The sequence below is a fragment of the Coregonus lavaretus genome, assembly GCF_964263955.1.
Source record: "Coregonus lavaretus genome assembly, chromosome: 20".
Taxonomy (NCBI): domain Eukaryota; kingdom Metazoa; phylum Chordata; class Actinopteri; order Salmoniformes; family Salmonidae; genus Coregonus; species Coregonus lavaretus.
The window spans coordinates 38969253-38984671 of record NC_140007.1 but is presented as its reverse complement, the minus strand read 5'-3'; the positions used below and the strand labels follow the sequence as shown (position 1 = coordinate 38984671).

General features: G+C 42.8%; 2 protein-coding genes across 2 annotated transcripts in view; one reads left to right on the top strand and one right to left on the bottom strand.

The window, feature by feature from the left end:
* Positions 1-2674, top strand: part of tac3a (tachykinin precursor 3a) — a gene marked incomplete at its 5' end in the record, with an annotated part of 16122 nt that extends 13448 nt beyond the window's left edge. Inside the window, 2 exons of the mRNA XM_084184707.1 lie at positions 1487-1565; positions 2302-2674. Of these exons, the coding sequence (XP_084040833.1) occupies positions 1487-1565; positions 2302-2320 (98 nt within the window). The 3' untranslated portion in view covers positions 2321-2674. The remainder of the gene's footprint in view (positions 1-1486; positions 1566-2301) is intronic.
* The window catches only part of LOC311147868 (glycoprotein-N-acetylgalactosamine 3-beta-galactosyltransferase 1-B-like), a 27046-nt gene continuing 13850 nt past the window's right edge, over positions 2224-15419 (bottom strand). The window contains exons 3-6 of the mRNA XM_084184693.1: positions 14861-15014; positions 13293-13454; positions 12572-13074; positions 2224-4971 (exon numbers count right to left, since the gene is read on the bottom strand). Of these exons, the coding sequence (XP_084040819.1) occupies positions 4636-4971; positions 12572-13074; positions 13293-13454; positions 14861-15014 (1155 nt within the window). The 3' untranslated portion in view covers positions 2224-4635. The remainder of the gene's footprint in view (positions 4972-12571; positions 13075-13292; positions 13455-14860; positions 15015-15419) is intronic.

The following is a 15419-nucleotide window of genomic DNA, read 5'->3' as shown; positions in this document are numbered from 1 at the left end:
CACTCAGCTGTTTACTGTTCATGTAACTCACAATGTTGTCATACATTTCTGCTTCATTAGCCCCTGTGACAGTATGAGCCTCTAGAAGCGTTTCCTCACTCAGGACAGCTGCCAGTTTGTATAACTGTGTTTCGTTGAGCTGGATCAACCGTTTTTGAATGTCCCACACTAGCTTTTTACACGTGTTAACTTGAGCCATTCTGCCTGCCATCTATTGACTTCTCTGTGTCTACGTCGAACACTTCTGTCTGAAGCTCTGCAGCTTGCTCTAGTCTCCACATGTTTGTCGTCGTGGTTCTTTCACGATCCACAACTCTGGTCAGTGTTGTAGATCACGGACAAGCCCCCAAAATCTTACTCCCCTCAGAATAGAGATCTGAGAGCAGTAGGATAGTAATCTGAAATGCGGTAGAAAAAAGGAAGCACTTGAGAATGTTTCAACTTTATCAAGTGACCTCATTTTAATAATCAAATGTTGAATAAATGAATATTCATTTATCATCAAGTTTACATAAAAAGGAAATTCATCTCAGATTGAATTTCACTAAATATCAAAAATATGATTGACATTACCAAATGAAACAAAACACCATTCAGTATTTCAATCTCCTCCATGAACAGACTAACATTCAGTCTCCCAGTCTTGTATAGCAATCGGCGCCATTTTATGATGACCACATCAGCAAGAGACAACATTTCAAAAGGCTGATAGAACCACAACAGAGTATTACTGTAATAACAGCCCAACTACTTTTCCGCATCGCCCTTGAACCACGAGATGACATTACTCTCCTGTTGTACAAATATACTGTCCAATACATTCACTATAATATACATTACAAAATAGTTACTTGGATATGAACACGCATTCCCCGGTGCACGGGTGGCACCCTTTGAAGCTAGCTAGCAACCGCCCCTCTCGATATCTAGCTAGCAACCGCTCCTCTCGATATCTAGCTAGCAACCGCCCCTCTCGATATCTAGCTAGCAACCGCCCCTCTCGATATCTAGCTAGCAACCGCCCCTCTCGATATCTAGCCAGCCAGCCTAGCTCATGAGCTTGTTAGCTACATAGAATTGTCTTTAAAAATATAACCCTGTGACCGATAAACAGACTTAAATAGATATAGTCCATCAAAATAAAAAGGTATCCCCTGAATCCCCTTTACTTTTAGTTCTAACTCAAGGATTTTCAATCCGCTACACATCCATGGGAATATAGTCTATATAATGGTATTCTGCAACTCAGCTTGTGTGGCTCAGTTGATAAGAGTGTGGTGCTAGTAACACCAAGGCCATGGGTTCAATTCCTAAAGGGATCATACTGTATTTTAAGTCGCTTTGGATAAAAGCTTCTGCTAAGTGGCATACATGATCATATTAATGAATCTACTGTATCTATACCTCCATAGTAAGCCAATGTGCGATGGAGAAAATGTACTGCATCTTTTCAGCTAAGCCACTCAGTGTGGGTTCTCTCTTACAGGTAACATGCGTCCTTTGAGGAAGGAGGCGTACCCGGAGACAAGAAAAGGCGGTCTATTCCTTAACAAGTGCAGACTGAGGTGAGAATGTGTGTGTGTGTGTGTGTGTGTGTGTGTGTGTGTGTAAGGCATCTTCTCTCCCATGTCACTCAGTAGACTGCATGCATTTGATTATATTAAATACTGGTTTCCATGCACTTGTTAAGTACAGATGTATGATCTTAATTTGAGCCAGTTTGCCCGGCTTAAAAACAATCGTTAAGAAAGAAGCCAAGTCATTCCAATCATATCAACCATTTTACAATCATCATGACATCAAAAGCATCTACAGATGTAGGATCTTAATTTGAGCCAGTTTGCTACAGCAAGGAAATAATCCTGCAGCAACAGGAAATGTGAATTATTATGTGGATTATAATTCATGGACATTTTTGTAGGGGTTGATACATTTTTCGTTAGGGCAAATCAAATCTGACATTTGAAAGTGTAAATTACAAACTTTAGAAGCCTTTTTAAAACTCAAATATTCTACAAGTTTGCATTTCCTGCTGTGCAGGACAATTCTCAGCAACAAAAGTGATCAAATTAAAATCCTACATCTGTAGGCCTCCATTCAATTGAACAGCTTTAGCTCAGCTCTCTACGTACCAGAATACATTGAATAAGAATAAGTTATCAAGTGCTTCATATTTCTTCCATGTTCCAAGTTGAATGAAATAATACTAGAAGATTTTCTACATATTTTAAAAACACATTTATGAACCTTTAGATTATATATGTATCATACTGTACATCCACTGTTACTGTTTTGATCCAGGTTTCGACGTGGGTTATAGACAAGACATTCATCTGGACCCATCTCTACCATCCAGCCAAGGCAACACCCCTTTTCAGAAGATTGGAGATATTATTATTATTATTATTATACAATACAGAAGAGCAACTATTTATTTTTCAAAGAGTATTGCAAAAACGTCTATGGAATTTAAACTGACCAAACCAACATATTACTGTACCGTGCCAGATGGGTTGTCATAGTAACTAATAACTATACCGTTTGTATATAACATGTATTGTCTAAAAAAAAATCAACAGTCACATCTGATAAGATCTATTTCCTTAACACAGTGGGTTCTTTTTCTCCAAAAGTTCAAGATAAAACAAAATGTTTGTAAATTAAACAATTAATTTAACCCAACTTTGTACATCTTGTCATGTCACAACTGTGATATCTTATCAAATGACAAAAGGGACTATGGAAAGCGTTACAGATTGAATAGAGCCCCTAGATTCACACAGGTATACTCCATCAGTACAATTGGTGGCAGCGGTGGGATCCTGTATTTCCATAGTCCTTTTTGTCATTTGATAAGATATCACATGACTCTAGGACCATGTTTGTTCTATAGCAGATCATTGAACAGAACCATGATACACCAGAACCAAAGCTATGGAAGACACAATGTGACATGCTCCTATCACATTTAAACATCTCACACACACTTCAAAAGGTAATATGATGTATACTAAGGCTGGGATTCAATATATTCACGGATTATAGGCATTGCGGCTTTCAAAGGCAATGTTTCCACGTTCGCGGAGATCCCATTCACGTTAAACAAAATGGCCATTAAAAGCCGCAATGCCAATAACCTGCTATCGGATTGAATCCCACCCTAAATAGCTTTTTTTCATTCCAGCTGAAAAACATACAGGTCAATGTTCTGTGTAGATATGAAATCTTCTCTTCGACCTCCCAAAAACACTACGAAACCAGAGAACAAGGTAAATGGCTTAAAAACCACGTTAAGAAAGAAGCCAAGTCATTCCAACCATATCAACCATTTTACAATAATTATGACATCAAAAGCATCTACAGATGTAGGATTTTAATTTGAGCCAGTTTGCTACAGCAAGAAAATAATTATGTGGATTATAATTAATGGACATTTTTGTAGGGGTTGATACATTTTTCGTAAGGGAAAATCAAGTCTGGAATTTCAAAGTGGAAATTACAAACCTCAGAAGCCTTTTTAAACCTCAAATACAATGCAAGTTTTACATTTCCACTTTCTCCTGCAACAGGGTGATCAAATTAAGATGATACATCTGTAGAAATGATTACAATTATAATAAATAATAATATGTGCCAATCACATTTCATCAACACTGACAATTAAGACACAATATTTGGACAAAATTGAAATCCACCACCAAAGCAATGACAAAGATGCTGCCATCCTGCATATGGGTATAATATGTGACATGATATACACTCACACTTAGCTATAACACAGAGAAATGTAATACCATGTCAAAAATGTGCTCTATCAGCTTGCCTTGACGCTGAAAACAGATTCTGACGAAGATTCAACCCAATTAAGAATCTTTACCATCGGTCAGTGCAGACATAAAAAGGTCCCTTCATATCTCTCTATAAGTTCAATACAATATAGCATTGAATAGTGGTGGACGGTCAATAAGGCAATGGAATAAAGGAGCATTGTTAGTTGTGGCATTGATGATTTACCAAATCAACTGTAAGAAACAGAAATGCTTGATATCATGCTATCAGAATTGTCAAGGTCTGGACCTTTGAACGCAGCTTGGGTTATGTAATAAGCTGTCTAGTACTGGATATAGATCATGTAATAAGCTGTCTAGTACTGGATATGGATAATGTAATAAGCTGTCTAGTACTGGATATAGATAATGTAATAAGCTGTCTAGTACTGGATATAGATAATGTAATAAGCTGTCTAGTACTGGATATAGATCATGTAATAAGCTGTCTAGTACTGGATATGGATAATGTAATAAGCTGTCTAGTACTGGATATAGATAATGTAATACGCTGTCTAGTACTGATATAGATAATGTAATAAGCTGTCTAGTACTGGATATGGATAATGTAATAAGCTGTCTAGTACTGGATATGGATGAATGGTAAGTAACTGCATACTATTTCAATTCAAACAGAATATCCTATTAAATAGCAACAGATATCAATAAAAACAGTTAAAACTTTCAAGTTAAATGACTTACATTATATGGACTCACTTAAAGATTTTTTAAACATATATAAAATCACCTATAATCAATCAAACTTGCACTGTGGTGGAACTGGGCGTAAGAATCACCGTTGTCTCTCCTATGTGACTGCAGTCCTGTTATTGTCAAAGGGGATTTTACCCAATGTCTCCTTCCCACCTTTGTCTGACAAAGGCTTTGCCCCAGACTCTGTTTTGGACTGGTCCCCATCAGCACCAACAGTAATACTAGCTGGGGTTCTCCCTCTCCCAGCTGTACCCACTGCAGGCCTCTCTGTCTGGGCCAGCCGCTCCACCAGGCCCTGGGGTAGTGGAGGTCTGTAGCGGTGTCTGTAGCCGTAGGCACGGAGATGGTAGGTCCAGTACTCTAGTGTGTACATCAGCTCTGCATCCACATAGTGGAAGGATACTGCCAGGTCTGAGCAGCACTGGGGACCCTGGGGGAGAAAAGCACACACACACACAGTATTCTAAAACGTACTACATGGCCTTTCACTGTATCTGTTGACAGAGCAGAAGACATGAACCAAGGCTCCGAACAGCACCCTTAAAAATATATGGGATTTTTGTATATTAAATTCAACAGCATACCTGACTATTGTGGTGTTCACTGTCTATTTCACATGGCTTCAAGTATCTCGGGTACTCTGAAAATCACATTGCCCGTTTTTGACAGTCAGTCTGATAACCATTTGGAATTAGACTACCTTGGTATCGAACAGCGGAGACACTGGCTGTGTTTCCACCACAAAGATGCTTGTTTACCCCCAATTGTATTGCCATGTGTCTTGATGGTCCCTGTCTGACAGACTCATAATAGACTTCTAATTTGCATTGCAAAGCACAAAGAATTAGAGCTATTATCTGTAACAAATAGGTTCCTATTGTTGACAGAGTTTTGTCTCTACTGCAATCATCCACTTTAGCATCAATGTTATTTATTTATTTTAAAGCTGTACTAACCAGGGCCAAAGACCCAGTTGGACAGATAATCGTAAATTACGAATGTAACTATGGTTCTACGAATACCTGGAAGACCATCAGTATGGCTGCCACAAGCATGCCCATCAGTATGGCTGCCACGAGCATGCCCATCAGAGGCTGAAGGGTACTACAGCAAACTGGTATGTATGGCCATGGAAGGTGAACCACAGGAAACGCCTTGGTTCCAGTAACACAGGAACGTGAAAGTAAGCGTCCTTTAAGTCCAGGGACGTGAACCATTCCCCTGCGGCTACAGTCTGGAGAACGTTGACCGTCCGCAACATGTGAAAGGAGAGAACTTTTAGGAAAACAATGAACCGCTTTAAATCCAGAACTGGATGGAAGCCTCCGTCTTTCTGCAGAACCAGGAAATAGGTTGAGTGAAAGCCATCTTGCTGTTCTGATGCTTTTACTCTTATGATTGTGCCCTTCTCCAGGAGAGATGTAATCTCCTGGTTGAGGGTGCACGCTTTCAGGAGGTCTGTGACTGAAGTCATTCTGACCCCTGAGAATGGTGGGGGTTGGTGTCGGAACTGCAGACTGTACCCTTGTGAGAGGGTCATCACCACCCATGGGTCTGAGGAATGGGATGCCCAGTAGGTCAGGTGCTGCTGGGTAAATCGGCCGACCTCCACCATTCAGTTTCTGGCAGATAGCGTCCTACTATCCTTGCCGTGGTGGGCGAGAGCCCGCAGGTCAGCCCAGCATCTCTGAAGCTCCGTAAGAAAAGCCGGTGAAAGTAGCACACTGAACGGTGTAGCTGCTGGGGCCTTCTTAAAGAATAGGTTAGCTGCAGGGGCTGTGGCTTGAGGGTCATCAAGCTCTAGCCTAGCTAAGGCAGTACGCAGGACAGTGCGTAGTGAGGCAGAGCTTGCTTCTGACTCAGTGTGATCAAAGCCTCGGAATGACTCCTCTTACCCATCTTTAGCATTGAGACTGAATGGGTCCACAACACTGGTTGGCACCCCCTTCGCCATGTTGGGCTTGTCATCATCCTGGTCACGGCTATCTGAGTCCTCTGTTGTGTCCCCCATGCTGGAGGGAGTGCTAGAATGCCCCGACTCAGGGGGCTCGAAGGAAGGCAAAAGCGTTTTTAGCTGCTCTATTTCAGAAGATAAGGAATTGACCTTCCGAGTGAGGCTCTTATTTTCTGACTTTTCACCGGGGGGGCACCATCGGTTTCGTGGGCTTTCCATCTTTTGGTGGCCATGGGTGGGTCCTGGTGAACAACGCCGGACGCTGGTAAATTATCTGTGAAAACCAGGCCCTCAATTCTGGCTAGCCACGCTTCCCTCACCTTCACAGGCAGGATAGTGCAGTTAATGCAGGGGTCAGTAAGGGGCTCATGCAGATGGCCAACGCCTAGGCAGGCGTGGCACAGGTCATGACCATCATCTGCTTGTAGTTCAGCTCTACAAGAGGAGCAGCCATGCATGCTCAGCATCATGGTGATGCAGTGTTCTCTCAGCTCAGAATGTGAAGAAATGTTTTATAAAATATAGATATAAAATATTTCTTACGCAATATACTGATTAATCCAATTAACTAATATAATAGTAACCGGAGACTGTACAACAGCTACCACAATACACAGTAAAGGTAGAGCTACAATAATCTGGCGGGAGTTGAACAGCAACTGCCAAATAATTTAGGGTGAGCCTAGCTATGACCACAGGGCTGGGGCAGCAGAGATATCATGTTTAAATGTAGGCTTCCAGTATTTATGCGAAACAAGCACGATTGGCCGTCATTTGGTAAACTAAGCTGACAACACACAGTTGTAGCTAGGTTGAGTTGGTAAACTAGCTAGATAGCTAGCTAGCTTGTAGCATGCCAGTAATACACTATATATACAAAAGTATGTGGACACCCCTTCAAAGTAGTGGATTCGCCTATTTCAGCAACACCCGCTGATGACAGGTGTATAAGAATGAGCACACAGCCATGCAATCTCCATAAATTAACATTGGCAGTAGAATGGCCTTACTGAAGAGCTCAGTGACTTTCAACGTGGCACCGTTCGTCAAATTTCTGCCCTGCTAGAGCTGCCTCGGTCCTGTAAGTGCTGTTATAGTGAAGTGGAAACGTCTAGGAGCAACAATGGCTCAGCCGCAAAGCTGAAAAAACACAAGCTCACAGAGAGGGACCGCTGAGTGCTGAAGCGCATAGTGCGTCAAAAAACGTCTCTGCTCGGTTGCAACACTCTTTACCGAGTTCCAAACTGCCAACGTAAGCACAAGAACTGTTCGTCGGGAGCTTCATGAAATGGGTTTCCATGGCCGAGCGGCCGCACACTAGCCTAACATCACCATGCGCAATGCCAAGCGTCGGCTGGAGTGGTGTAAAGCTCGTCGCCATTGGACTCTGGAGCTCTCTGGAGTGATGAATCGCGCTTCACCATCTGGCAGTCCGACGGACGAATCTGGGTTTGGCGGATGCCAGGAGAACGCTACCTGCCCCAATGCACGGTGCCAACTGTACATTTTGGTGGAGGAGGAATAATGGTCTGGGGCTGTTTTTCATGTTTCGGGCTAGGCCCCTTAGTTTCAGTGAAGGGAAATCTTAACGCTACAGCATACAATGACAGTCTAGACGATTCTGTGCTTCCAACTTTGTGGCAACAGTTTGGGGAAGGCCCTTTCCTGTTTCAGCATGAAGCGAGGTCCATACAGAAATGGTTTGTCGAGATCGGTGTGAAAGAACTTGACTGGCCTGCACAGAGCCCTGACCTCAACCCCATCGAACACCTTTGGGATGAATTGGAAGGCCAACTGCGAGCCACGCCTAATCGCCCAACATCAGTGCCCAACCTCACTAATACTCTTGTGGCTGAATGGAAGGAAGTCCCCGCAGCAATGTTCCAACATCTAGTGGAAAGCCTTCCCAGAAGAGTGGAGGCTGTTATAGCAGCAAAGGGGGGACCAACTTCATATTAATGCCCATGATTTTGGAATGAGATGTTCGACGAGCACGTGTCCACATACCTTTGGTAATGTAGTGTACCAGGGGAGAGGGATGCCTAGGGGAGGCAATCCAAATCTCATGTTTTATAGCTGGCTAGGCTAACAACCTTCCTAGACGCAGTTATCTAGGGAATTGACCCGTTCGAGTTTTCAATAGTCGGTGGCCTCGATAACGAGCACAGCAGTGGAGGATATCTTGACAAGGTTAGCACAGGAGTACGGTGGCCAACACACACACTAGCTGGTGGGCTAAGTCAGCACAAGACAAGGAAGCCCGATATCCTCCAATAAAAGGGATAGGTAGGGGAGAGCTGTCACAGCCTTAGAGGGCGAATTTTACGCTCTGACCCACAGGTCACAGGCTGTTGGTGACAGACTGACAGTACACACAACTCACACAGAGTTAAGCTTACCCTACCGGGACCTGGGAAGATGCAATCCGAAAAACAAGAGCAGCGGAGCTGTCAACTTGCGCGATAAGGCTAATCAGTGCATGGCCTGACGTACGGTTTTATATGAACCGTGGAGGCACGTCCTCCCACACTGTCACATCACCGGCGTGACTTTGTTGTTATTAATACTCGACGTGTGCGGAACGCGACAAATATAATCCATACTTTCAACAGTATTGACGGTCTGAAGTAGAACCAACATTCATTAACGTTGTCATTCACTGTGAGATATCCTTTACATTATACAGTTGAAGTCGGAAGTTTTTCACATTTCCTGACATTTAATCCTAGTAAAAATTCCCTGTTTTAGGTCAGTTAGGATCACCACTTTATTTTAAGAATGTGAAATGTCAGAATAATAGTAGAGAGAATGATTTATTTCAGCTTTTATGTATTTCATCACATTCCCAGTGGATCAGAAGTTTACATACACTCAATTAGAATTTGGTAGCATTGTCTTTCAATTGTTTAACTTGGGTCAAACGTTTCGGGTAGCCTTCCACAAGCTTCCCACAATAAATTGGGTGAATTTTGGCCCATTCCTCCTGACCGAGCTGGTGTAACTGAGTCAGGTTTATAGGCCTCCTTGCTCGCACACGCTTTTTCAGTTCTGCCCACAAATGTTCTATAGGATTGAGGTCAGGGCTTTGTGATGGCCACTCCAATACCTTCACTTTGTTGTCCTTAAGCCATTTTGCCACAACTTTGGAAGTATGCTTGGGGTCATTGTCCATTTGGAGGACCCATTTGCGACATAGCTTTAACTTCCTGACTGATGTCTTGAGATGTTGCTTCAATAAATCCACATAATTTTCCTTCCTCATGATACCATCTATTTTGTGAAGTGCACCAGTCCCTCCTGCAGCAAAGCACCCCCACAGCATGATGCTGCCACCCCCATGCTTCGCGGATGGTGTTCTTCGGCTTGCAAGAACCCCCTTTTTCCTCCAAACATATTATGGCCAAACAGTTCTATTTTTTTTTCATCAGACCAGAGGACATTTCTCCAAAAAGTATGATCTTTGTCCCCATGTGCAGTTGCAAACCGTAGTCTGGCTTTTTTATGGCGGTTTTGGAGCAGTGGCTTCTTCCTTGCTGAGCGGCCTTTCAGGTTATGTCGATATAGGACTCGTTTTACAGTGGATATAGATACTTTTGTACCTGTGTCCTCCAGCATCTTCACAAGGTCCTTTGCTGTTTTTCTGGGATTTATTTGCACCAAAGTACGTTAATCTCTAGGAGACAGAACGCGTCTCTTTCCTGAGCGGTATGACGGTTGCGTGGTCCCATGGTGTTTATACTTGCGTACTATTGTTTGTACAGATGAACGTGGTACCTTCAGACTTGTGGAGGTCTACAATTATTTTTCTAAGGTCTTGGCTGATTTATTTTGATTTTCCCATGATGTCAAGCAAAAAGGCACTGAGTTTGAAGGTAGGCCTTGATATACATCCACAGGTACACCTCCAATTGACTCAAATGATGTCAATTAGCCTATCAGAAGCTTCTAAAGCCATGACATTATTTTCTGGAATTTTCAAAGCTGTTTAAAGGCACAGTCAACTTCTGACCCACTGGAATTGTGATAGAGTGAATTATAAGTGAAATAATCTGTCTGTAAACAATTGTTGGAAAAATGACTTGTGTTGCGCAAAGTAGATGTCCTAACCGACTTGCCAAAACTATAGTTTGTTAACAAGAAATGTGTGGATTGGTTGAAAAACGAGTTTTAATGACTCCAACCTAAGTGTATGTAAACTTCCGACTTCAACTGTAGTTTATATTCAGGCTGTTTTGTTCATTGAAAATAAATGTGAATATACCATATTTTGCACCTAGAGGGTTTGCGTAAGACAGTGATGCCCTGGTGAAACGATGCCCTACCTACACACTTTAATAGATCAAAAACACTTGGTGTCACAGGAGGATGGTGGCACCTTAATTGGCTGGAGTGGAATGGTTGGAATAGTATAAAATGCATCAAACATACTTTCCATGTGTTTGATGCCAATCCATTCGCTGAAATCATATACATCCCCAGGAAGAATATGACAAGTGATAACTTAGATATGATCATTTTCACGTTTTCATAAATTCTTAGTATATGTAACTCCCAAACGTTCTAAGGCATTTGTGAAAATTCTATAGCAATATAGAGTGGGAAAGCGGCAGTGCGTTTCGACAATTAATAGACACTGCAGTAAATGAAACCTAATAAAAACATCTGTCTCGTCCAATACCGGAGTCTATGCAGACCGGTGCACCATAGCCAATCAGAGCTACTGTAGGACTTTATGCAAACAAGCCATTGCCACACAGGCCTGTCATCACTCACATTCATTATTGCAACAGCGTGACTTTAGATCCATTAGAACGCATTCGCCAAAAGCCACAAAATACACCCGAATGGATTTCTGCAAATATGTCAATACCACGGGAGTCCTCTTACATTTGGGAACTTTACAGTCCTATTGATCAAACAACCATGAAAAGGTAGGCGCTTGCTCCCTCAGTTATGTACATCAACAAGATCAACAACTAATGCTAGCCAGAGCAAGATGAGCAAAAATATAACGAAGGAACATTAGACAAACTTTTTCAGGTAGTTGGCCATCAAAATTGCACTGATAAAACGATGGGGAATTGTAGCCTACTCGTCCTTCTGCACCTTGCCTGCCTGGCTAAAGTTGGCAATGCATGCTTGTCCCAACCAAGCTACTTCCATACACAAATGAGAGAACACCTCACCCTGACCATTTTACTTGCCCTAGCAGAGCTGGTTAGCTAGGCTGTTTGCATGTTATCTAGAGCGTTCGTGACTAACTATTGTTTTGCCTACGTTTATTGACAATGGTCATATTCAGCAGGTGTTGCTAAATTCATCAGTTATTCTGCGCTCTGGCACACTCAGACGAGTGTTCTGAAATCGGAGTATATAGCCAGAGTGAATTTGCGAACGCAAGAGATATGCTAACTGGATAACAGTCGTTCATATTCTTGCTAGGTAACCAAATGACACCTGCATCTCTAGCTGTGTATAGCCACCGAAATGACATGACACTCCAATGACATGACATGATGTTCTCCTAGCAGCTAGCTAGCTATCTAGCTAATGTTAGACTCTGTGTTTTTAGCTTGCTACATAAATAGATATGCTAGCTTATTAGCCACGTTATGACTGACTTGTGATCATTGCCCTTGCTAGTTTGATTGTATTGACATTCCCAGCCTTAGTTACATTCGTCCATTTTTGTCCAAAATATTGAGTCATTGAAACTGAAACAGTGTATCCCGAATGGAGGCAGCAAACAATGTACCAGGCCAGCTGTGATTTACAACCTGATAGCAATATTACCAAGAAATGTATTGGTTCAGTATATTAATCATGCATTGAACTGCATCCATCTATTATAACAACAATGCCTTAGTGTACGTCATGGAATGTTGAGTCAAATGTAACCTATTTTTAAAACCTCTTATAAAGTTGGTTTTGTAGCATAAACTGGGAATTTTACATTTTTGACTGATATTATGGTTGTCTATTTGTTTCATATCTGCAAAGTAGTTAAAACGCTGTCAGTTCCACTTTAATAAATGGGTGAAACTGAAAGCCACCAAGTAAGAACAACTAGACAGACCTCTACGATGGGGTAGTAGCAGTAGCTCCAGTACCAGAAGCTCTTGGAGAACTTCCCGGTCAGATGATGCTCGGGAACAAACGGATGAAACGTCTCCCGTTGCAACGTATCTCTCGAGTCCATAGCCAGAACACCCATCTTCTCCAGACACTGTCCCAGAGCCAAGTCCTCCACAGGGGTGGTATGGGTACACACCTTGGTCTTGAACCCCTCCACAAACCTCCTGAGGGCTTCTTTACTCAACACATATCCTGCTCCGCCACTCATGTAACCCTGCTTGGCGTAGGGCTTGAAGCGCTTGCCGAAGTAGAGGGGCTCCTCCGGCGTGTGATTGGACAGGACCCAGCGGAGGTTGTCCACCACTACGAAGGTGTCGTCGTCCGCCTTGAGGAACCAGTCGGCATCATTCCCATGATGCTCCAGGGCGTAGTGGAAGGCCCTGATGGTCTTCCAGTAAAGCTGGTCGCGGCCCTCCCCTGTGCCGAGCCCCACTGTGGGGAAGTCTGGAGAAGAAGAATGCTTTATTGCCCATTTTCCTACATTTCACCAACACTGGATGGAGAGCAGTTAGGGTTAAGTGCATTGCTCAAGGGCACAACAGCAGGAGACAGCATCTAGGATACTTTCAACCAGATTTTTCCCGTCGGTCATGGGATTCGAACCGGCCACCCTCGAACCGGCCCGCCTCTCTGCCCTCTAGGCTACCTGGCTGGGTACCTACCTGGGTCGTCGACAGAGCTCATGAAGACCACCACGTTGCAGTGGCGGCTCCAGGTAGCCTTTACGTGGCGGGCCTTGGTCTGCAGGTTACTGGGACCAGTCATCACCCAGCAAAGGATGCGCACCTTCTGGTACAGCTCGTCTGCCATGCGACTGTCCTCACCTGAACACCATAGCCAAATTAGAAACAACTTTAATTGATGGTAGAGAGACACTGTATAGTATTCATATTTCTATGGGGAGATGTATGGATGTTTTGGAAAGAGCCAATTAAGTTAAATAATTAAGTGTCTTGACAATTGTGGCAACCAAGAGGTCTATTTTCTATATTAAAATACACAACACACACCTTTAATACTTCCACACAGATTTATGAGAAACTTCAGAGGAAATGTACAGTGGGGAAAAAAAGTATTTAGTCAGCCACCAATTGTGCAAGTTCTCCCACTTAAAAAGATGAGAGAGGCCTGTAATTTTCATCATAGGTACACGTCAACTAAACTATGACAGACAAATTGAGAAAAAAAAATCCAGAATATCGCATTGTAGGATTTTTAATGAATTTATTTAAAAATTATGGTGGAAAATAAGTATTTGGTCAATAACAAAAGTTTCTCAATACTTTGTTATATACCCTTTGTTGGCAATGACACAGGTCAAACGTTTTCTGTAAGTCTTCACAAGGTTTTCACACACTGTTGCTGGTATTTTGGCCCATTCCTCCATGCAGATCTCCTCTAGAGCAGTGATGTTTTGGGGCTGTCGCTGGGCAACACGGACTTTCAACTCCCTCGAAAGATTTTCTATGGGGTTGAGATCTGGAGACTGGCTAGGCCACTCCAGGACCTTGAAATGCTTCTTACGAAGCCGCTCCTTCGTTGCCCGGGCGGTGTGTTTGGGATCATTGTCATGCTGAAAGACCCAGCCACGTTTCATCTTCAATGCCCTTGCTGATGGAAGGAGGTTTTCACTCAAAATCTCACGATACATTCTTTCCTTTACACGGATCAGTCGTCCTGGTCCCTTTGCAGAAAAACAGCCCCAAAGCATGATGTTTCCACCCCCATGCTTCACAGTAGGTATGGTGTTCTTTGGATGCAACTCAGCATTCTTTGTCCTCCAAACACGACGAGTTGAGTTTTGACCAAAAAGTTCTATTTTGGTTTCATCTGACCATATGACATTCTCCCAATCCTCTTCTGGATCATCCAAATGCACTCTAGCAAACTTCAGACGGGCCTGGAAATGTACTGGCTTAAGCAGGGGGACACGTCTGGCACTGCAGGATTTGAGTCCCTGGCGGCGTAGTGTGTTACTGATGGTAGGCTTTGTTACTTTGGTCCCAATTTGCAAATAAATTCATTAAAAATCCTACAATGTGATTTTCTGGAGAGAAAAAAATCTCACTTTGTCTGTCATAGTTGACGTGTACCCATGATGAAAATTACAGGCCTCTCTCATCTTTTTAAGTGGGAGAACTTGCACAATTGGTGGCTGACTAAATACTTTTTTCCCCCACTGTATTTCCTTTAACTTGAAGAGGTCCTGGGTCTTATTGGGCCTGTATACCTGTGTGGTGCAGGTGGTTGAGGTTGATGAGGGCTGCTCCTTCCACCCTCCAGTTATTACTGTCTCTAGCCTCTCTCTCCTTCGCCAACGCTGCTACTGAGCTGTCCTGGCCCTCTTCCAGCACAAGGGGCTCCATGCTCATCTCGAACCACACCTTTTTTTTTTACAAATAAAGATGACGTGGTTCAAGTTCAACTAAGTTTACTGACTGATAACATCATCATACCATAGCGGGTATAAAAAAATACAGTAGGTACAGTCAACGGTAACAACAATGCAAGGAGAGAGTACCGTAATTACAGGTGTATAGGACTACCTGAATAAGAATTACAGGTGTATAGGGCTACCTGAATAGTAATTCCAGGTGTATAGGGCTACCTGAATAGTAATTCCAGGTGTATAGGGCTACCTGAATAGTAATTACAGGTGTATAGGGCTACCTGAATAGTAATTACAGGTGTATAGGGCTACCTGAATAGTAATTCCAGGTGTATAGGTAAGGCTACCTGAATAGTAATTCCAGGTGTATAGGGCTACCTGAATAGTAATTACAGGTGTA